This window comes from Equus asinus, chromosome 6, assembly GCF_041296235.1.
Source record: "Equus asinus isolate D_3611 breed Donkey chromosome 6, EquAss-T2T_v2, whole genome shotgun sequence".
Taxonomy (NCBI): Eukaryota; Metazoa; Chordata; class Mammalia; order Perissodactyla; family Equidae; genus Equus; species Equus asinus.
In genome coordinates, this window is record NC_091795.1 from 12,396,277 (window position 1) to 12,418,139 (window position 21,863).

General features: G+C 41.3%; 1 protein-coding gene across 5 annotated transcripts in view; it reads right to left on the bottom strand.

Annotated features, from left to right (window-relative positions):
• IL1RL2 (interleukin 1 receptor like 2) overlaps positions 1-21,811 on the bottom strand; it is a 50,135-nt gene extending 28,324 nt beyond the window's left edge. For 2 of the 5 annotated variants that reach the window (XR_011503840.1, XM_070511559.1), the window contains exons 1-5: positions 21,238-21,811; positions 19,239-19,473; positions 16,834-17,029; positions 4,116-4,275; positions 247-321 (exon numbers count right to left, since the gene is read on the bottom strand). Coding sequence is in view for 4 of the 5 variants with exons in the window: in XM_070511559.1 (XP_070367660.1) it covers positions 247-321; positions 4,116-4,275; positions 16,834-17,029; positions 19,239-19,473; positions 21,238-21,631 (1,060 nt within the window). In the remaining variant the exon portion in view is untranslated. The other 3 variants (XM_014854110.3, XM_014854109.3, XM_070511560.1) reach the window with 3 other exon arrangements.
• Between the last annotated feature and the right edge of the window lie 52 nt (positions 21,812-21,863).

Below are 21,863 nucleotides of genomic sequence, written 5' to 3' on the forward strand. Positions count from 1 at the left end.
TCAGCTCTCTTGATTTTTTGTTTTGATGCCTCTCCTAATGCGCTTGGTACATCTTCAGAAGGTATTCAACATGTTTTTAGTTTACTGGTGACTGCCTTTAAATTTAAAAAAATAATTTGAGCCCCCTTTTCTCCGGATGTGTACGGGACTCGTGTCCATTCCTGAAATTCAAAACATTCACTAGGACATGTGGACATATTGATTCCTGCCCTCAGTGATTCCAAAGCCTTCAATGACTTTACTCACCGAGTTGTACTTCAATTGAATTGTTTTTTGGATAAATGATCTTGGGGATTCTTCTTCCATTTCCAACTTTTTCTGCTAAGAAATCATATCCACAATAAATTGCGTTAGAATCATATACAATACATTTGCAACCACTTTAATGCAATAACGGCATAAAGAAAACATGACACAGAACAGACCTTCAATAAACACTGCTCAGGAGAAAACAAAACTCATGAGGTGACGAAATATCATTCATTAAATGCAGAAAGAATTGCTAAGGAAAAAACCTAAAAGCTGGGCTACCAAGAGCGTCCACTTTGCTAGTATATATTTGCTATAAATATGAACTGATGAGACTGTATAATAAAATCTCATTACTTAATAATCCAAATACACTTCTTAAACAGTGGCTATAAGCAAAGCCCTGACCTAGGTCCTAGATGGAGAGAAATAATGACCCTCATATTCTATCTTCCCTTCCGCTCCTCCATCCTCCACCCTTGCTCTTCCGTGTTCTCTACATCTTACGTTAGTCTTCGGCTCTTCCATTCCTCCACCCCACTCTACAATCATCTCCCTTGTATTGAATTCTCACTCCTTAGTCTTTCTCCACTTCTTCCCTTCCCCCTTTGTCCACTAAAATTTAGCAGTCATATTTAGCCCCACATGCCTCCTATATATTTGGGGCGGGACAAGGAAAAGTTAAAAGAGGGAAGCTAGGAAAATGCAAAAACATACGTCCTTTATGATAACAAGAATATTTGCACATTCAACAAACTATTCAAATTCTGGATGTCCCAAAAAGAAGTCACCACCGGCTAGTTGATGTACCACCTTCCAGTAGATCACACACATCGAAAATCCGGAGGTCATTCCAGGCAACAGCTTTTCCTCACCTCTTCAAATTATCAATCACCAAGTCAAACTAATTTTGCCTCTTAACACTTCTCAGTCTGTGCCTCTTCCTCCACTCCTAAACCTTCTGTGTCTTATTCTCTGCTCTTTCTCTAGACACCTTCATTCACACCCACCTCTTCAATTACCCTCTAAAGGCCAATGACTTTGAAAGCTGGATCTCCAGACCTTTCTCGAAGCTCCAGATCCACCTAGGCCATGGCCCACTTGACATCTCCATTTGGGCATCTCAAAAGCACAAAGTACTCAGCTTACTCAGGACCAAACTCATGATCTCACTCCTAAATTCAGTTTTCCTCTAGAGTTATCTTATTTCATTAAGTAGTAGCACCATCCGGTCAGTTGCATATACCAGAAGACCTAGCTTTCTGACCTCGCCACATCCCTCACCCATATTCAGTCCAACACTAAGCCCTGCGGGTTTTACCTCCTAAAATGCCTCAAATCCACACACATCTCTCCATCTTCAGCACCACCATGTTGCCTGTGCCTACCTGATGTCACACCTGTGTTTCTGCACCTGTCTTCTAACTGCCCCCCCTCTCTCAGTAGGGATTGTTCTGTGCATAGCAGCCACACTGGGATTTCAGAAATGTAAGCCACACCATGCTATTCTCCTGCCCTCAACCCCTCTGACTGCTCACCATTGTTCTTAGAACAAAATCTGTACTCTCTGCTTTGGATTGCATGTTCCTACCTAATCTTGGCCCCTGACTACTTCTCCAACCTCATTGCCAACCACGATCCTCATCAGCATCACTCTAGCCAACCGTCTACTTCCCACCCTTCAGACATAGCATGGTCTACCTTGTCATAGGGCCTTTACTCGGCTGCTCCCTCGCCCATTCCACCACTCAGTGCTTCCTGACCATCAGCATCACCATTATCAGGAAGCTTTCCCTGACCCACTGCCTTCTTAACAAGTCCTTGACTGATCCTGTATTTTCCTTTCCTTCATTGCATTAATCTCCTTGGTAGTTACACACCCCATTAGGGGATCATCTGATTCATCTGTTCCTCTCCTCCCTGCTCAGACTTCAGAGCTCCATCAGAGCCACGGTCACGGCTGCTTTCCTCCCCATCACATTCTCTCTATCTAGCGCTCAGTGAAAAGTCACTAAATGACTGCCTGAAGAAGAACCCCCTTCACCTCCACCCAGGTTCAGATTCCCAGCGCTCTTCTGGATATTGCAGCAGCCGCCCTCGTGGTCTCCAGGCCTCAAGACCCTCTTCAATTCCTGCTCAAATCACCTCAAGACTGATCTCACCCGTCTCAACTGCAGCTCGGTGCTCTGCACCCACACCCATCCAAATGCTCTTCAGTGGCTGCACGGTAGAGCCTGCGTACAACCAGCCCCCTTGACCTTGTCCCTGTTTAACTTTGGCACCTCAGCTCCTACTCCTCCTCATCTCACACGCTCTAACAAAACTAGTTTTAGATCCAACATAAACTATAATGGCAGACACTTCTGTGCTTTGCCTTACATTGTTCCTTCTGCCCCTCCTCATTCTTTTGTACTTCTGTAAATCCTATTCATCGTTCAAAATTCAACATTTCCTCTCGGAAGCCTTCCCAGAATTTACTTGCCACCCCTGTGGCTACTTCTGATTCTTTTCCTGCTCCCCAGATGCTGTCTATAACTCTATCCTTACCACCTAAGGTTAAAATGATCCGTTTGGATCTCTGGCTCCACTACCGCAGGCTGAGAGCTTCCTAATAGAAGAAACAGTGTTTTTTTATTTTTTAAATTAGTAGATTCCAACAATGTGGGGCATATAATAGATCATAAATAAATGTTTATTGCACCAACATGACCTCTTGAGGTATTCTTCATTTTGCCTTTGAAATTTCACCTTTCAAAGAATTCCCTCAGCCATCAATGTAAAACTAAAGCATGAGAGTAGTCAACCATTCAGTTAATGAACAGATCTGCACCGAGGCCAGGCCAGGCACTGGGCAAGGTGTTGAGGATTCAACCGTGAACAAGACGAAGAAGGTGCCTACTTCTGGACAGATTATCAGTTAGCGTAAACCCAGGAGCATAAAAATCATAAAATCTAATACAATCAATTTTCCTAATTAAGGGGCCCCAAGTGGGAAGCACCAAGCCACGCACGCTGAACACATCCCCCCAGAGAGCCACACCATGGAAATCGCTAAGTATCCCCCAGTATCATGAAGTCGGACAGAAATTAGTGACCAACGCAAAGGTCCAAGTCAAAGAAATATTCAGCCTTTTGTTCTCTCCATTTAGATGAGTAAATCTAGAAAACCACTCTCCAGTGAAGAAAGAGCAAAAGGCAACAAGGCAAGAGTTCCTCGGTGAATGTGTCTAGAAGAAAAAACGCTTGTTTGGACACTGAAGCCTGAGTCCTGGCCCTGTTTCTGTCACTAACCAGCTCTCTAAGTTGCTCCCCTCCTAGGCCTATATAAAGCTAATGGCTTGAGCTAAATTATTTTTAGGGTTTCTTCTACCCCTAAGATTTTGCTTTCAAATCTCCGGGTCATATGTTCAAGAAAAGTGGCTGCTCTGGGTCAAAAACTGAAACTCTTCGAGCATTAAGTTTCCTGGAACCAAGTCCAGAGATCTTTAACTCCACAGTGCCTGAGGCAGGAGAGGCCAAAGCTGGGATGGCCCACCAAAATAGTCACCCCAGGGAAGGCTGAGGGAAATAAGAGTAATATTAATAATATCTGCCATTTACTGAATACCTATACTTTGCCAGGTACCCCATAGCTACCCTATATGCTTGAACTCATTTAATTTTCATAAATAAACCAAGAGTTTTGAGTATTCTGGTTTTTCAGATAAGAAAACTAAACTGTTCACACCCTTTTACTTCGCTCTTTCTACTCTTGGAGAGCCTGCTGACTTTCAGGAAAATCAAGATCAAGAATCACTTCTGCCTGAAGCCAGCCAACTCAGGCAAAGCCAAGAGGAAGTGAAGACAGTGGATACGAGCATACTTACTGATATTTACAGTAATTCTGTTTAAAACAGTGTACTGTCTCCCTGTGTGTGTCAGTGTGGCTTGACACGCATAGTTCCCTCTGTCCTCTGCCGAGACATTGTTCACTGAAAGCTTTTTTCCCACAGAAGTAAACCGCTCTCCTTTAATCTCTTTACAGTCCTAAATACAAAACAAAAAACACTTAATTCAAAGAATATTTTGGGGTATCAGTTACATTCCTAGTTAGTGCCGTCCTGTGAACTATGGGGAAATAACAAGCAACCTAGTGATCCCTAGACCTTAGGTAATTTATAATATAACTGAAGACTATTTATGTATCTCCAGAAGATTTGACGAAGGATATTTTATAGGCTACAATGAGTGCTCTAAATATTAAGTCTAATGGGAGTTAAGAAGAGAGGCCTTTGGCCTATGTAGGCTGGAAGGGAGACTTCATGAAGGGGGATTGGGGTTGGTCCATAAAGGAGTTTGGTAGGAAGATGTGAACAGGCAGAATGTCCTCCACCTGCAGGATCCCATCTCTCTCAATGGACCACCATTGAATGGCACCAAGCCCCTTTGCCAAGACTCCAAGCCCAGGTGAACAATTATTGTTTCCGCTGTTTACCGGCCCAATTACACCTTCTCCACCAATCGGGGTTTGGACCTTACAGAGGTCGAACATAATGCCTCACCAACATTCTATTTGGAGGCCTGAGCAATAGTCAAAGCCTGCTGGCTAAGCTTAAGGGGAGCAGATGTTATGTAACTCCTTACGTCTCCCTAGCTCACATGATGCCTCCACTGCAGCCACACCAAACCAACTTGAAGACTGGTTAGTCTCAGGAACGCCTTTCTCACTTGTCATCCTCGGTAACCACCCAGAGGGCAAGCCTCACCATTTATCTGTCCTGTCATAAGCTCACATTCTCACACTAATTGCCACTTCTTCCATCCCACAGGACCACCTCTGAACTCTCAAATATTTTCCCCTTTCTTCAACAAGCTCCACTCTACAGAGTGACTTCTTGGATCACTGAATCTATTCATTCAAACATTCAAGTTCCTGCTCTTTGCTAGCACTGTGAGAGGCCCTGCTCATGCAGGAATAAGATGCAGTCCCTGTCCTCAGAAAGCTCACAATCATAATAATAGAGAAAAAAACATATAAACCCTTGATTTATAAATAAAGATTTAATTGCCCAAAGTTTGAGTTCTCTCCTCACTGAGTGAGCTCCACTTCAGGATCAGACTTCATTCTCTACCACTGGAGCAGTGTAAATGGATTCATCTCAAAAGGTGGAACTCAGTAATGCCTGAATGAGCATTTGCTAATTTACAATGTTAACCACAACTTTGTAGAAGTCTTACATTATTTCTCTATAAACACTCTATATGGGAAACTAAATTATAATTGGACAATTGCTCATCAAGCAGAATGGGAATAACTCCCACGAGGCAGATGAGTGAAGGCATTAGACTCTGACAACGTTGTGTTGCCTTCTTTACAGCAGGAATAAGCAGAAAACTTGAGTCTTTGGACTATGGAAACCTCTTCCCTGGCTAGGGCTCGAATAGGCACGATCTCTGAGCTGCCCTTTCTACGTCTCCATTGTTGACCAGTCTCCTTTCTGATTGACTCATTCTTTCTTTCAACATGTACCAATATTTAATCATATTAAAGTTCAGCCTTGCTAGCTTAAGAGCCATTCTATTCTTATACAACCACTAGACCCACCTCTACTGTAATCCACTGGGGCATTATTTTAGAGCTTCAATTGTCAGAATGCTTTGATTTTTGTTTAAAAATTCTTGGGTGATATCTCACTAAAAAGATTCAAAATTAAAATATTAACAATAATAGCAGCGAACCTTTGAATGTGTTTTATATTCCAAGCGCCAAGAAGAACACTCCTGGGCCAGCATAAACAATGGTTCTGAGGCATAAAATAGCCAGAGCATTCTGGCTAAGATGTCACAGCTGTGGGAGGGTGATGGAGATGAAACTAATGAGGCAGTCAGAGCCCAATCATGGAAAACCATGAAAAGAGGATGAACATCCGAGGCTTTCTGAGCAAGGGTAATAAGATGATCATATTTGCTTTGAGAATGATCTATCTGGTTGCTCTGTGGGAAGAGATTAAAGATGCGACAACCCTAAAGACTGGGAAACAATTTAGGAAGCTCTGTCCATAAACTAAGGCCAAATAAAACAGGAACTAAGGCAGTACAGTGGAGATAGCAAGAAGGGAACAAAAAACAATGATTTTAAGCAGTTCCAATCTATAGAATTTAGTGCCAAATTTGGAATATGGAGAGGGGACAGGACTTCTATGGTCCCAGTTTGGGTATGCAAAGATGCCGTTAGACAAAAGAGAGATTGCAAAGAAAATACAGAAGAATGATTAGATTTGGGGTAAGAAAAAAAGTGACTCTACATGTGGTGGCTCTGGAGAGTTGGGGATGGGAATGTCTCAGTAGAATGTATACTAGGCTGTTGTACAAAGTGTGTGGAGGTTGAGAGAAAAGCCAAGACGGGAGAAAGAGAGTTGGGAGCCATCTGTACATGAACGGTTCTGAGCCATCACTTTGAATGTAATCAAAGCAAGAACAGATGACTGTGACTGAAATTGGACACCCCAAAATCTAAGACCCAAATTAAAGGATGAGAATCCATTGATGATTACTAAGGAAAGGCCAGGATAAAAAAGAGAGAGAGAGAGAAGGAGTAAATCTCAGAAGGAAGAGAAGAAGCAGTTCATAGTTGATGGGAATGTCCAGCAGTGACAGAGTGCCACAAGGAGATCTTGTTAAAGATCTCAAGGAGATCTGGGCCAGAACTCCACCACAGAACTAGCTCACAGGACAGCTGCTACCTCTGCCACAGTCAGGACAGTGAGAATCAAGACTCGGAAATACACCACCTGCAAGTCAAAGACCAGGAGTTACCAGTGATGCAGCTATAGGGTATGAAGGCATGCCACATCTGGTAGAGCCACACCAACAAATAAATCAGAAGACATATGCACTGCTTCTCAGCTGCCACAAACCTAGGGACTGGACTCTGGAACACCACTGCAGAAAATTTCCGTGTCCTGTAGAAAAAGCAGGATCTACCATCTTCACTTTAGCCTTTCAGTGAAGCCAGCTGGAGAAATTGAATCAGATCCAGAGCCTTAGCTACAAGCAACACTAGAAAATGTAGGATGTGGTTTTGATTGTTTTGTTCTTATTTTTTAGCTTTAGAGCCTCTCTAGCATAAAGTGGCTCATCATGGATAATGAGTGTCTACCTACCACATCTGTCATGTTTTCTACCTGAAATTTCTATCCATCCAACCTGTTTTTCTATCTTAACTTGAATCAGTCCCCTTAAACCTCTATCTTCTCCTAATTTGCAGTTTTCTTCAGGTGTCATTTCCTTTCCTATCCAACCTAGACTCATGTGGCCATTACTCTAATCACCGCCTTCCAATTCCTCAACCCCGTAGCCCTTAAGCCTTCCAGTATATAGCCTGAACTCCCGTCCTGGGTCGATCCTGTCATCCTTCTCTGACAGCCAGATGAGCAGCATAGGAGATAATCATAGGAACAGGAGTCTTGGCACCACTACCAGCTCATGATCCTCACCTCAGAAATTCTTTGCTTCTCCTTCAACTCTTTCTTCCACCTATTCACCTATGTTGCTCTTTCAAAGTTTCCACAAACATCTCCTTCCAATTAACAGTGAAAATAGGAATGAGTTCCTTCCACTCACATTCCTCCTCCTTTTCTCTCATTCTATCGATAAGGTCTATTTCATACACTTTGTTAAATGATCCCCATTTCTTCACTAAATTTCTAAAGTAGCCTGAATGATCAACATGCCACCATTCTCAAGCCCTTTCAATTTACTCCCTACAGTGCCTACGTGAGGACTTTACTAGAATGTAAAGTTGATCATGTCTTTATCCTGATGGTGTGATTAGCTGTTAAAATACTGTAAGTGGGGGAAAGGTTATGCATAGGTTAGCACACAAGGTCTTCTACTGTCTAGCATCACCTTACCCCACTCTTACATGTACCCTAAACTCCAACCAATGCTCTCAAACTCCATTCTCTTTCTCACCTAATACCTTTGCACATGCTCTTTCCTCGAATTACCATCCTTCCTTCCCTTCCCCACCAGGTTAACTGCTACTCATTCTTTAAGCACAGTTCAGCTGTCACCTCCTCCAGGAAGCATTTCCTCAGACATTCCCAGTGTCTGATCTAATTCTGCTTTCTTTATGTTCACCTGACACTATAATAAAATTTTTAGTTTACTTGCCTGCCACCTCTGGTAAATTACAACTTTTTTAAGGCAAAGTCTCTCTTTCATCATTGCAGCCTCAGTGCCTGGCAAAGCACCAGGCAGATAATACGTTCTAAATAATTGGAGAATTGATCCCAACCCTTTCATTTTACAGATGAGAAGAGTGAGGCCCAAAGAGCGACCCAAGATCTGAGAACCATCAGTGGTAAAACAAAGCCATAACCAAGGCCACCGAATCTGAGCAGGTGGGACAGTTTCAGAATCATCCCTCCTCCTTGGACGCCTCTTGGCGCTTTGCCTCCTCCCACCTTTTCAAGCTGAGTGGTTATTTTAAAAATAAAGATGCCTGAACCCCATCCATGGAAAACCTGACTCAGTTAGTAGACAGTGAGGCCAAGCATCTGCTTTTTTAAAAAGTCCATAGGATAAAATTTGATGCCCACTTAGGATCAATAATCACAGCTCTGAGTCCATCTCCAAATCTTAACAGAAACTTAAATTTATGTTAAATGATGATAAATGATTAAAATACTCCCTACATTGCTACTCATTTCCTCAAAGTCAGATCTTACTGGACTAGAAAAGAATGGGTCTTATCCTCAGGCTAGTAATCTTAAGGCTTGGAAAGCCTTCCAAAATAATGTAGTCTAAACTCTCATTTAATAAGTGAGAAAAAAGACTCAACACATCTGTAACTTGATATTGAGGTAGTGGCAGAGTTGATTCTAAAAGTCTAACCTCTCCACAAACGTCAAGTGCTTTCGCATCTGTGACCACAACAGGTCCCGGTCAGGAGGAAAAAAATGCCAGGAGAGTCCTACTGTCCAGACTCTAAAGAATCATAACACTAGGGCCGAGAGGTGATCATAGCAACGCTGCAAGGTGGAAGACAGGGTGCTTGAGGAATGGAGTCTAAAGAAGCCACCTAGAGCTGTGTGTGATGCTACATCCTGAGAAGCCCAAAGCTGGACTTGAAAAACGTGTGATGCCACCGTCGAAGCCAACTGAGATTGAGCAGACTGTGCCCTGACAATCAATACTCTCCTAACAAAACAGGAATATCATTAATAATTAAATTATAGCCAGAGCCAATGCTGAGAAGAGGAAAATGAGATAGAGCAGGCAAAGTGCTTATTATATGTCCTGACACACAGCAAGTATTAAACGAATACTCATCTCTGTAAGTCTTTTCATTGGCCCAATACTTGACAAGAAAATGAAAAATATTGGGAGGTAGAAAGAACTTGGAGGCCATTCACCTACTCAGTAATATTTACCGAACATTCCTAAGTGCCAGGTATTATCCTTGCAAGTGGAGAAGGCACAGGTGGTAGCTACAAGGTCTATAAAGTTGTCTCTGAAAATTTCATCAAAATGAGCTTTTCATTAACAGAAAACTAAGTGTTTAGAACTAACTATCCTAAATGATTCTGAAGGTGACACATGATAGGCTGATAAGAAAGTACTTTCGACAGATTTATAGGCTCAGGGGACAAAACTTAGAGTCAGGACCTGCCCATGAGGAAGGGCCCCAGGGAACTCTCAGGCCTTCAGTTGGGATCTTAAGTGGCCACAGAGTTTGGCTGAACCACTCAAAGAACAGGCCAAAAAGAGATTTTATCACTCCTAATTTCCAATTTTCCTTTGATCACTGAATGAATTAAAGTAATCAAGGACACAACTACTCAGAAGCAAAGGTAAACCCTCTCTTCAGGAATATTACGGTACTCAGAGCGTCAAGTGAACTCTACAATTTGTCCATATTCAATGTCTGGCACTCAAGCAAAAATAACCAATCCTATGAGAAGAGAAGACAATGTGATCTAAACCTAAAAGAAATGGCAGACACGCAGGGAAGCCAGGTAATGGAGTTATCAGACATGGACTCTGTAATAATTGTGTTAATTTGGTCAAGAAATTAAAAAATAAGCTTTAAAAAATCAACAATATATATAAACTATAAAGACTAACAAATAAAAATTATAGGATTGAAAACTCTAATTACTAAAATTAAGGAATAAACTGATGAGTTTAATAGAAGGTTTGACAAAGCTGAAGATAAAAATAGTGAATTGGAAAACATGTCGGAAAGAAATATTCCATCAGAGCATATTCACACAAAATAACTGAAAATAAGAAAAACACATAAGAGATACAGGAAATACGATTTTTTGAAAAAGACTAAATGTATATTCTTTTGGAGTCCCAAAAGAAGATGAAAAAGAAAATAAGGTTAAAGCAATATTGGAAGAAGTAACGACTGAGAGAATAATAATGATAGGAAAAAAAGGACATCAAGCCACAATTTCAAAAAGCCCTACAGAGCACATGCACAGTATGCAAGGAATCCATAATTCAAAACTCAATGTAGTAAAACTACTAAAATCCAAAGACAAGGGAAGCATTTTAAAAGTATTCAGAGAAAAAGACCTATTACCTTGAAAAGAACAAAAGAGCTCTTTTGAAGATCATAAGAGAGAGGATCCTGTTCACATCTCGTGAGAAATAATGGGATCTATAAGACAACAGCATAGCACGCTCAAAGTGCTGAAAGAAAATAAATGCCAACCCGTCAAAAATATCTTGCAAAATGTAAGAAGAAACAGACTCAGACAAACAAGATGAGATAATTCGTAATAAGAAAATTCATACTAAGGGAATTCTTGAGGGATATTAGTCAGACAGAATAAATTATTCCAGACAGATGCTCAGAGCCACAGGATGGGGTGAAGAGCAAGCCAAAGGTTAAACATGTGGATAAATGTAGACTATTAACTGAGAATAATAATAACTCCTATGGTGTCTAAAATACATAAATCAATAACTATAATAACATGTAAGCCAAAAGATTGCTAAACAGAGTTAAAGAATTCTAAGATTCTTACTTTGTTACGAAATGTTAAAGGTATTAGTTTGTAGTGGACTTTAATAAGTCAAAGATAAATGTTATGTCTAAAGCAACCAGTAAAATAATTGTTTTAAATGCCTACTATCAAGTTAATAGAAGAAAAATAATAAATAATTAGTTGATTCAAAACAAGGGAAGAAAGAAAGAACATAAGACAGGCATGATAAATAGAAAATAAATATTAAAATAATAGATTTATACCCAAACATATTGATAATAACATTAAACATAAATTGACTAAATGCTCCAAGTGAAGAATAAAAACTGGCAGCCCAAAATTTTTTAAATCCAAATATATACTACTTATGAAAGACATACCCCAAAATATAGAAATACAAAAAGGTTGAAATTAAAATGATAAAGAAAAAGATTCAGCATGCAAGCATCTACCACAAAAAAACTAACGTAGCTATGTTAGTACCAAAAAAGGGTAAACTTTAAGAAAGAAAGCCTTGAGATACAGAGATGAAAGCTTTATTATACCAAAAGATTCAATTCAACAGCAAGATATAAGAATTCTAAATATTTTTGGAACTAATATAATCTCAAACATTGGTAGACTCAAAAGAAGAAATAGAAAAAGGCACAATCACACTGGGTTATTTTAACGTGTTTTTCTAAGTAACTAAAACGAAAAAGGAGAAGAGTATATACAGATGCTTGAATAACACAATTAACCAACCTATATTGCAATGTTTGCATTCTTTTGAATATATGTGGGGCTTTTACAAAAGCTGAACGTATGCTGGGCCATAAAGCCAGTCTCACCAAATTTCAAAGTATTTAAATCATGTAGAGTGTCTTCTCTGTCATAGTGCAATTAAGCTTAATATCACACACAGAAAAGTAACTTCAAAAAGAAAAAAACTGCTATATTTGCAAATTAAGCAACCGTTCAAAACAATCCAGAGTTCAAAGAAGAAATAAGATGAGAAATCAGAAAATACTTTGAACTGAATGACGAGAACATAATATACAAAACCCGGAGAAAGCAGCCAAAATTGAAGTTAAAGGGAAACTACAAATTTAAATGCATATATTAGAAAAGAAGAAAGGCTTATAATTAATGATCAAAGAATCCATCTCATAACATGAGTAAAATAATAGCAAATTAAAACCAGAGAAAACAAACTAGATGAGAGCAGAAATTAATGAAACAGAAAACAAACTAATAAAAGACAGGATTGACAAAATCAGCACTTTGAACAGACAAATCAAGTTGATAAACCCCTGGCAAGAGAAATCAACAAAAAGAGAGAGAAAATGCAAATATATGACACCAGAAGTAAGAGAGGAAACAGCAACACAAATCCCACCAACGTTAAAAAGATAATAAGAGCGTATTTTGAACAATTTTATCTCAATAATTTAAAAATTATATGGATCAAATGGAGATTTCTAAACAAGCACAATGTGCTAAATCTGCCACAAGAAGCAGTAGAGGATCCAAGTAATCCTATAATTGTTAAGGACATTGAATCTGTAATTTAAAAACCTTCCCTCAGAGTAAGTTCCAGTCATAACTTCACTACCGAACTCTAAAATCATGTAAAGGAAGAAATAAAACCAATCGTAAGCATTTCTAGAAAAGAGAAAAGTAAGTATTACTTCCCAACTTATTTTATAAGGCCAGCATGCATATCCTTCATACCAAAATCGGACAGGGACAAAGCAAGATACAGACTAATCTCTCATGATATAGAAAAAAAAAATCCTAGACAAAGTATTAGCGAACCAAACCTGGCAATGTATAAAAAGGGTTACACGCCAATGTGGTTCATTCCAGGAATGCAAAGTTGGTATAACATTCAAAAACCAGTCCTTGTTATTCACAACATTAACAGAATAAAAAGAAAAGTCCTGTGGTAAGTAAAAAATGAATTTGAGGGGCCAGCCCAGTGGCGCAACTGTTAAGTTCGCACGTTCTGCTTCAGCGGTCCGGGATTCAACAGTTTGGATCCCGGGTGCGGACATGGCACTGCTTGTCAGGCCATGCTGTGGTAGGCGTCCCACATAGAAAGTAGAGGAAGATGGGCATGGATGTTAGCTCAGGGCCAGTCTTCCTCAGCAAAAAGAGGAGGATTGGTGGCAGATGTTAGCTCAGGGCTAATCTTCCTCAAAAAGAATTTGATAATATTTAACATCAATTCATAATAAAATCCAAAAAGCTAGGCAAACTTCCCTAATCTGATGAAAATCATTTATTAAAATTCTAAAAGAAATATCATATTTAATCAGATAATGTGGAAAGCTTTCCCTCTGACATAATGACACAGAGATGCTGTTATAATACAGAAAGCAGTAATAATGCGGGAGAGGTAACAATTCCTAGAGTGATCCAGAGATTCTAGCCAGTGCCATAAGGAAGCAAATGTAAAAGTTACAAACAGAGGAAAGCAAGAAATAAAACTGTCATTAATCTGCAAATAACATGATTGTGCATGTAGGAAATCCAAAAGAACCTATAGAGCAATTACTAGAATAAACAAGTGAAATGACCAAGGGTGCTAGAAATAAGAACAATGTAAAAAAATAAATTGTACTTCCATAAACCAGCAACAAACAGAATCTAAAAATATAAAAACCATACTATTGCAACAACATTAGTAAATGTCAATTTCCTAAGAATCAATCTAGCAGAAGACATGTCTATACAAAAAATTATACAACATAGGATGTGAGACATTAGAGAAAACCAAATGTAGGGATATACAATGTTCATAGTTTAGAAGATTCAAAATTGTAAAGATATCAATCTTTGCTAAATTTATCAATGGATGTCAGATATGTGGAGCAAAGATTACTCGGATACACTGCTGCTGGGGTTGGAAATTGGCACAACCACTTTGGAAAACAGTTTGGCATTCTCTACTAACTTTAACCATGTTCCCTGTAACCTAATTTCACTCATGTCAATGTCCACTGAAATGCATGCATATGTGAACCAAAAGATATAGACAAGAATTTTCATGGCAGCTTTATTTCTAATAGTCAAAATTGGAAACAGTTCAAAAGTCTGATAATAATAATGCAACACTATTCAGCAACGAAAATGCATGAAAGCGAGCTGCCTGCAACAGCATGGATTATTCTCACAAGGTTACCACGGAGCCAAAGAAGCCAGACACAAAATACTACATACAAATTTATTCAATTTCAATAAAGCTCATGAACTGGCAAAACTATCTATGATATTGTAAGTCAGGAGAGTGGTTATCCTGGCGATTACAGAGGCACAGTTTTGGAGGATGGCAAAAGTGGGCCTTCTGAGATGTTGGTGATGTCTTAGTTCTTTTTTTTTTTTTAAAGATTTTATTTTTCCTTTTTCTCCCCAAAGCCCCCTGCTTCATAGCTGTGCACTTTTAGTTGTGGGTCCTTCTAGTTGTGGCATGTGGGCTGCTGCCTTAACATGGCCTGATGAGCGGTGCCATGTCCGTGCCCAGGATCCGAGCCGCGAAACCCTGGGCCGCCGAAGCAGAGTGCGCCAGCCCAACCACCCAGCCACGGGGCCGGCCCCAATTTCTTAGTTCTTGTCTTTGGTGGAAGAGGCAATTAAATGGTGTGTTCACTTTCTGATAATCCATCAAGCTCGTCCACTTATGATTTATGCATTTTTTTATATATGTGCTATACTTCAATGAAAAAAATTGTAATGCATTTCAAACATTGGTACCCAGGATATATGATATATAAAATCTCCTACAAGTCAGTAAGAAAATGGTAAGAAAAATGAAAAAAGAAGTATGGCAAAAGATATGAGTAAGCAGTTCAGAAGAGAATTTAGAAATGGCCAATAAACATAAGAAAAATTGGTCAATCTCACCAATAATTAAGGAAAAGCAAACTAAAACAACAATAAAGTAACATTTTATACCCATCAAAGTGATATAAAAAAATTTTAAGTCTTACAATACAAAGTCCTACACAAGGTTTTAGGGAATCCAGAATATTGCTGGCAAGAGGATAAACTGATATAATATTTTGCAGAGCAATTTGGCAACATCAATAAAGCTGAAAACTTTATTCATATGCATACTCTATAATCCAACAATTCTAAGGCTAGCCATCACGTACCCTGAAACAACTCACACACTGGCAAATGTACTTTAAAAGACAGGGGTAAGCACACTCATTGCCACATTCCTTGTAAGAAAGAAAAATGGAAACAACTAAATGAATGTGAAACATATAACAGAGAGGATCAACAAAGCCAAAAACTGGTTCTTTGAAAGGAGTAATAGAACTGACAAAGCTCTTATGAGGCCAATCAAGTAAGAGTATATGTGTGTGTGTGTGTGTGTGTGTGTGTGTGTGTCTAAGAGAGAGAGAGAGAGAACAAATGTGTTGTAATAGGAATTAAAAGATGAAATTTACTGCAGAAGCAGACATTAAAAGAGAAGAGATGATAAATACTTTCATGCCGGAGTATTTGAAATGTTTACTGAAATGGGCAATTTCCTAGAAAACAAAATCTTACCAAAACTCATTCTAGAAGAAATTTGTATAATCCTATCACCATCAAAGAAATTGAATCAGTAAATGAAAACCTTCCCACCAAGGAAACTCATGACCCAGACGCTTGTACTGGCAAGTGCTAACAAGCAGTGTTAGGGGGAAACTAATTCCAGTCTTAAATAACTAGCCTGTGCTCCTGAATGCCCAGAACCGTGTCTTATACGTTATCATGTGCCGGTCCCGTCAAGAAAAGAGAATGTTTGAGGGTGAAAACAGAAGGTGCAGAAAGATGAGTACAGGTGTCCTGTTTGCATAAAAAAGGATGGGCTAAGATACATAGTTTTATTTGCTTGTATAGCATTATGCAAGGATAAGGCAAAGGACGCAAGGAACAAATACTGGCAGCCACACGTCAGGGAAGGTGTGATGGGCCCGGGGCACAGACGATGAGGATTGGAAAGGAGACCTTCTGGGCGGTGACTTCTCAAACTTCGTGACTAATGAGCCATGTGCCTGTAGTACCCATTCAAACAAACCAACTAATTAATTAATCTGTTAGAAAAAAGCAATGACCACGGACAGGCTGAAAAACAAGGATTGTTGGGGGAAGGTGGCAGATACAAATAAGAAAATATTACAAAGCTATAATCAAATTAAAAATAAGTAATTAGCAAGGTAAAATTACCAGCAGCAATTAGCTAACAAATCCATCTTAAGTACACAAATCTCTGCCAGTTATGCCTTAAAAGATACAACTCAAACCTTTTTTAAAAAAAAAAGTGAGTTTGGGACTGGCCCCCTGGCCGAGTGGTTAAGTTCATGCGCTCCACTGCAGGAGGCCCAGTGTTTCGTTGGTTCGAATCCTGAGCACAGACATGGCACTGCTCATCAAACCCCGCTGAGGCAGCGTCCCACAGGCCACAACTAGAAGGACCCACAACGAAGAATATACAACTATGTACCGGGGGGCTTTAGGGAGAAAAAGGAAAAAAATTATATCTTTAAAAAGATAAAATAAAATTTTAAAAAGTGAGTTTTAAAGAAGAGGAGGAAAAATATCAATAGGAAAATTATTTTTTTACCTTATACCACTTTATTGAATCCAAAACACAACTCCTCGGGAAGTTCAGATGACATGTAAGACTGTCATCGTTCCCAGCATGTAATATTTGCTTGTACTCGTCCAGTAAATTCGGCTGACTGTTTCTGGAAGCACTGCACCAAGACTTTTTAAACACAGTTAGGTTTACATGTATGCTGTGACAGGTGTTGGTATCACTGTAAGAAAACAGTAGATTGAAACCTCATAAACAATCACAAAATCAAGTGATCCCGTTCATCTTCAAATATCTCCAAAGCATTTTTAAGGTACTATGCAAACCCTCTGCCTCAAACACGACAATACGCATCTCACAAACCATTCGCTACAAAAGGAACAAAAGTATTTACATAGTAGAAACGCTGGACAACACCTTAACCAGGTGATCAAAATGAACATCACCAATGAGGGTCAAATGGGCACCGTGTGCCTCTGAGGGTGTCATCTGAAGAGCCACACACCGCTTACGTTGTATTCCAGCCAAGAAGGTGCACCTGAATCTACTCATGAAGAAATATCTGGCAAACCCAAATTAAGGGATAGAATATAAAATATTTCCTGTACTCCTTGAAAATGTCTATGTCATGAAAAAACAGACTCAGGAATTGTTCCAGATGAAAAGAGATTAAAAATGCGTGACAACCAGATGCAATGCATGATCTCGGATTGAATCCTCTACTGGAAAGGAAAAAAGAATCTATAAAGGTCATCATTGAGACAATTGATAAAATTATACTATGGATGGGGGATTAGATAAAAGTATTGTATGACAGTTAAATTTCCTGAATGTGATAACTATTCTGTGATTATGTAAGAGAACGTTCTTGCTGACAGGAAATGCACGCTGAAATACTAAGAGGTAAACAGGGACATGATGCAAACAATCAAATAATTTGGAAAAAACGGTTTAGGAAAAGAAGTGTGTAATATACATATGGAGAGAGAATGACAAGGTAAATGTGGCAAAATGTTAAATGGCGGGGAACCTAGATAAAGGGTAGATGGGAGTTCTTTATACTATTCTTGCAAATTTCACGTGTATTTGAAATTTCAAGGTAAAAATATACTGTTTACTAAATATGTATCATATCTGTATGTTAAAGATTTGTGAGAATTCATGTTTACTTTCTTCCATGACAATCTATGCCTACTTTCTAAGAAAGATTATTTTCCCCCATTTCACAGTTTGCAGAGTGAAATATTTTACATCCAGCCTAGACATCCAAATGAATTTGTGTGACATATGATCTCCAACTCTAATTAACTCATAACCCAGAGTAAACAGGACAGCAGACATCCACCAACATCCGTAGCTTCATCTACATAGTGAGTGACATTGTGGAAAGGGCCAGGCCAACAAGGCTAACGGCCACTTCCACTTGGGAGCCACTAAGTAATTTTGTGCCTCAAGTCAATCTGACAGACGGAAACGAGGAATCTGCCACAGGCCATTCTGGGAAACAGAAAGGGGCAGGCAAATACCACGGAAACAACACGAGAGAGGGAGAAGGCAACTACAGTTCTGGAGTACGCGCTTCACACAGGATCTCAGCGAGCCTTCACTTCAACCCTACCAACCCAACCAGATAAGAAAACCAAGGCTCAAATAATTTGCTTAAGGTCGTACATGTTAGTAATGGAGGGTAGGTAACAAAATTGGGTCCCTCAAGCAAAATTTGGTCTACAGATGTGTTTTATTTAAGCCATACACATAAAGCTTATTGAAAAGTTGCACACACACACACACACACACACACACACACACACATTCTAGTTTCCAGGTTCGCTTGAAAAATTGGCAAAATGGACTTGAACTGAATAGACTGCTGCCTTTGGTGGGGCATACGCTTTCTGGTTCACCACAGTCCCCACCCGGCTCAATGGTCTCCCAGCAGACCTGTGTCACTCATTTCCATTACTTCCTGGCATAGGACTTAGCAAGGCATCTGGAACATAATTGATTCCTAATCACTCTTAAATTCCTACAGCAGATTCCTTACGAAAAGGTGCTGGAAGGAGGCTTGTTCTTTTCTGGATGTGCCACCTGTCACAAAAACTTCCGGCATTCCAAGAAAGAAGGCAGCAATAATATCGGGAGAAATAGGTTTTGTAAGCTGGCCTGGTTTCTGGCACCATTTTAATGAGAAAAGATGCATTTCATGTTCCAACAACTGACTGCCAGATCTGTTCTGTTTTCAAATGTGTTCATTGGAAACCGTCTTGTAACAATGTAAAGCTATATTTTATTCTTCTCATTGAGTCCTCTACATTTATTAAATATTTATTAAGAATTTTCCTAAAAGAAGTATACATATAATTATAATATATCATATATGTATATATACATGAGAGAAAGAAAGTTAGTTCCATTTTAAATGGGGAACTTACTTGATAACACAGTGGTAGATCCCAGAGTCCTCCCACGTCAGGGGGAGAAACAAAATCCAGTTTTGGTCCTGGTGAATCCTAGACTGTATGTTTTTGGATATTGGGATCTTACTAGGATGTTTGTACCACGTTACATACACATTCCTGAATGTTAGTGGAGGGTATGTACAGTTAAAAGCAAAAGGCTGGCCTGCTGAAGGCGTCTCGTGTAGCATACTGATGTTCCTGCATGCATCTAGGGAAAGAAGGGGGAAAATCATTGTGTAAGAGAACTCTAGCATTATTCGTTATTAGTTTTAACAAACGCCTCTTTAATTTCCTAGCCAATTTGACATTTTATTTGAGAGTTTTCTCAGTGTGGGAGTTTCCTAAAAACAGCCTGCGGATTTGAAAGCATAACTGGAAGTCCCTTCAAATGTGTCCATGGGACAGAACTCAGTCCCCTTCACAAGTCACCGTCCCTGTTTGAAACGATCTCCCTCCCTGCCTTCTATTCTAAGACCCTTAGTTCTTTCATCCTCCTCCTTCAGAGCAAACGCTCCTATTCTCAGCCCTCCTTGGCCTGTTTTCTTTCTGTTCTGCCACCCAGTTATGTCACTCCCTCTTGAATGAAAGGTCTAAGTATCTCATCCCGAAAAGGATTGCTAAAAACCCGCTCACTTTAAAGTCCGCATCTACCAGAGTGCTCACCTTTTCCTGGAAGAAATTTGTTCTGTTGATGGTTTCTTTGCTTTTACCATGGGTCATAAAATGACCCCCTGTCATGTAAAATAGTATTCTATCCATTTGACTATTTTAACTCAAGCATTTCTCACAAATTTGCCTAACTCCTCTCCCTTTCAAAGTGGCCTCAAAGCTCAGGAGGACGTTTGGGGCTGGGCATCAGATACTTGGAACTTGCTGTTTCCCCATTCCGCGGATTTCTGCCTGCCCCCCTGGGAAAAGTGCCATCAGCAAGGCTCGGGGTCTCACGCGATCCCGCAGGAGGTCGGCACGGGGACCTCACACAGAGGCGCAGGGAGGCACGTGGGGGAGGACGGCCTCTGAGACTCGAGGACAAAACGAACGTACCTGCTCTGATAAAAGGTGGAAGAGCGATGGACATGCCGCAGAGCAGCAAGAGCAGCATCCCCACGTTGGGCTAGGAGGAGGAAAGAACAGAGTGGGAGGGGAAGGCGCAGCGCCGGGCGGAGGCCGCCGTCTCCCAGGCACAAGGCGCCGGCTTCTGCGACCTCTGAATCTCAGAGATCCCAGCCTAGGCCGCTGACCATCCCTTCTTCAGGCGGAGCCCTCCAACTTTGGCCCCACATTTATCCTGACGTGCACCTAACGACTGCTCCCTCCCCACCCCGCCTCTTACTCTCAGCGCCCTACCTCCACAATCCGGGGTGGAGAGGGATGCATGGGAGAGGTGGGGAGGCGCGGTGGGGGAAGTCTAGGTAGGGTGACTGCAGGACCGAGGTCCCCTCCTGCAGGATGCACCTTCGCCTCTTCTTGGGGACGCGGTGACATCCCCTTCTGCCATCTGGCAGCGAGGAATGGTCGGCTTCCTGAGCCCGATGCGAGGGTCAGGGCCCATTCCAAGCCCGGCGCCCTCCAACTCAGCCCGCGCCACCAGGTCCCCGCCGTGGCGTCCCGGGTCCCCACCGGTGCGTCGCGCTAGCCTGCCCTGCGCGTCCTTGGCCTCCGGATCCACCTGGGCCGGGCGGTCTAAACCGAAACCCTGAACACCGGCTCCCTGGGGAGAAGCCAGTTCAGGCCTCCCAGGCAAAGGCGGGCAGGAAAAGGGGGCGGAACATTGAGCGTCGCGGGCGCTGCACCTTCGTCCAGAAACGGAGTGCGCTCCCCTAGGGTCGCACAGCCTGTTCGGAGCCACCTGGGAGTCCCGATCTCTGGCCTCCCGGTCGCGCACATTTTTGCCCCCTCTTTCCCTCCACACCCTTCCTCCGCCAGCGCGCCACCGGCCCCTGTCTCAGCCGCAGCCTCCCGGCCCGTCTACCTGGCTGGCGGGCTCGGAGCGCGGGGTCCTGCGGAGCGCGGAAAAGCTGACAGCAGGTCTGAGTGTCAGGGCATCTCCATTCCAGGTCGTTCCTCGCCGCCGTGGGCGGGGCGCGCCTACCTCCCCAGTGGGAGTGTAGGCAGGAATGCGGCTTCACACTAGGAAGTGGGTACGAAGGCTTTGGGCCTGATTTTCTGGAAGCTAACGAGTCTTTCATCACCAGGAAAATCTGCTTAAATCCATTCCGAATTGTCCCTGTAAATGAATTATTCGTTCCTTTCCAAACCCCACGCGAGCAGTTACTACGGCCCGGCGCTGGCCTGTGTAGAACGCCCCAAAGGTGGAAGGCGCTCCGACCGTGGAAACTTCCCAAATGGCTTCTAAGAAATACCATTCGTCTGCCTGAGTCACGCTTGTAAAGCAGAAGTCCCGTGGCGATCCTCAAACACCCCAGAAGGAGCCCTGCTCCTGTCTGCAACTTCCAAATAGCTTATCAACAAGGACCTGTCGCTCGAGCCATCAGGAAACACCCCAGAGAGATCCCTCAGAGCACTGAGACTCAGAAAAATATAAAGTGAAATCTCCATTCTACAGACTCCCGGCAGAGCTGTTGCTGGCAGTCGTTT